Source organism: Syngnathus typhle, linkage group LG7 (assembly GCF_033458585.1).
Source record: "Syngnathus typhle isolate RoL2023-S1 ecotype Sweden linkage group LG7, RoL_Styp_1.0, whole genome shotgun sequence".
Classification (NCBI taxonomy): Eukaryota; Metazoa; Chordata; class Actinopteri; order Syngnathiformes; family Syngnathidae; genus Syngnathus; species Syngnathus typhle.
The window spans coordinates 13,565,350-13,566,976 of record NC_083744.1 but is presented as its reverse complement, the minus strand read 5'-3'; the positions used below and the strand labels follow the sequence as shown (position 1 = coordinate 13,566,976).

Genomic DNA, 1,627 nt, shown 5'->3' with positions numbered 1-1,627 from the left:
AAAACTAATAAAGGACTCACTTTCATTCATTTCAAGTTTCAACTGAAATGTACGTATTTTAGCCAACAATGACTTATTGGATTGTAATTGATTCGAAAAAGAAATTGATTCCACATGCACACCCACCTTTGTTCGAAAGAATGGAAACAAAACAGGAATTCTTCAATTAAATTTGAGCAATTTGAAACAGTGAAAGATTGTTCACTTATCAGTGGAATAATAGATTGGCTGGTCACACAATATTTTTCTTACTTTTAAATGGAAATGTTTGTTATATCTTATCTTACATGAATTGTTATTAGCACTCTTCCTAAGATGAACAACGAGAAGAAAGTCAAAGAAAACAAAGCAAATCTTCAATAATGATTTGCTGCACAAACTTGAAGCATATGCTGTCAAAATGAAATGTAAGAAAAACATTTCCGTCATTTTCAAATTTAATCCAGTGTCTCTGAGGGGGGGTAAAGAAAAATCGGATCCGGGCATTACATGATGTAATTGAATTTCATTATGCTTTCTCTTGTCTGAGGGGAGAGGGCTGCTGACGCAGGTGGACTGAAACCAGGGTGAGCCGGAGGACAATAAAAGGTGTATGAAGTACCCATTTTGTGTGGACCGCATAGTATTCACACATCTTCAGCTGCTGCCCTTCAGGGAAGAGAGTCTGTCTTTACAGCATATCAAAGGTACGCTACTATTAAAGTTGTGTAATTCTTGTTATATGTACAGGTATAGACCACAAAGTCCCACCTAAAGAAAGTCTTTCTGGATTAATTGTGATTCTAAGGAGAAAATATATACATATATATTATATATAGTATATACTTTTTTTTACAATTGTTTGATTATAGATGAGGTAGTTATTGAGCTCTTTCCTTCATTCTTTAGATGAAGAGGTCCTATGCGATTTTGCTTGTGTCTCTCATCTTTGGCACAATGTTCTCTGAGACTATTGGGATTGTTATTGCGGTAAGATCGTTTTTCATTGATGACATTTAATTTACTAATGTGTTTGTAAATGACTTCAATATCCTATATTTGCTGGTATCGCTGAAGTGAAATTGAAAAAAAGCCATTAACAAATGTGTGTTTGATTTATTCTTTTTGTATTCAAATGCTTTAATTAATTCATTGATTAATTAATTTATTATTATTATCATTTCTTATTTTTGATCATATCAGACATCTCAGAAAAAAACACTGAGTTGGCTCCAATTTGATCTAGCCACGGGCCACCCAAAATCCTAACATGAGGTTATTGTCATCTAATCTGCAACAATAATTGTTTTTTTATTCATAAAATAATATGATAAGCTTAGGCTTCCTTCTATTCCTTTTTGAACAAATATGAATTTACTATAAAGGGAAAATTATAATGCAATATCATTTTTTTTTTTTATGTTCTATTGTACTATGGAGTTATCATTTTCTGTGTTTTTTACTTTTTTCCTTTTAATGTTCGAAATAAACAAACAAACAAAATGTTTTAACAGACAAATAAAGTCTCTTGAGCAACATTTTTTACAAAAATAACTGTATGGCAATCAATAAATGGAATCACTGAGATAAATAACAATTGCAGATACTCCACAACCTTAAGGACCAAACACTAATCTGTGGACCCTTT

The 1,627-nt window shown here is 31.8% G+C and overlaps 1 protein-coding gene across 2 annotated transcripts in view; it reads left to right on the top strand.

The window, feature by feature from the left end:
• The first annotated feature begins 535 nt into the window (after positions 1-535).
• gal (galanin/GMAP prepropeptide) overlaps positions 536-1,627 on the top strand; it is a 9,035-nt gene continuing 7,943 nt past the window's right edge. For both annotated transcript variants that reach the window (XM_061283669.1, XM_061283670.1), the window contains exons 1-2: positions 536-686; positions 889-969. In XM_061283669.1, the coding sequence (XP_061139653.1) occupies positions 889-969 (81 nt within the window). In that variant the 5' untranslated portion in view covers positions 536-686. The remainder of the gene's footprint in view (positions 687-888; positions 970-1,627) is intronic.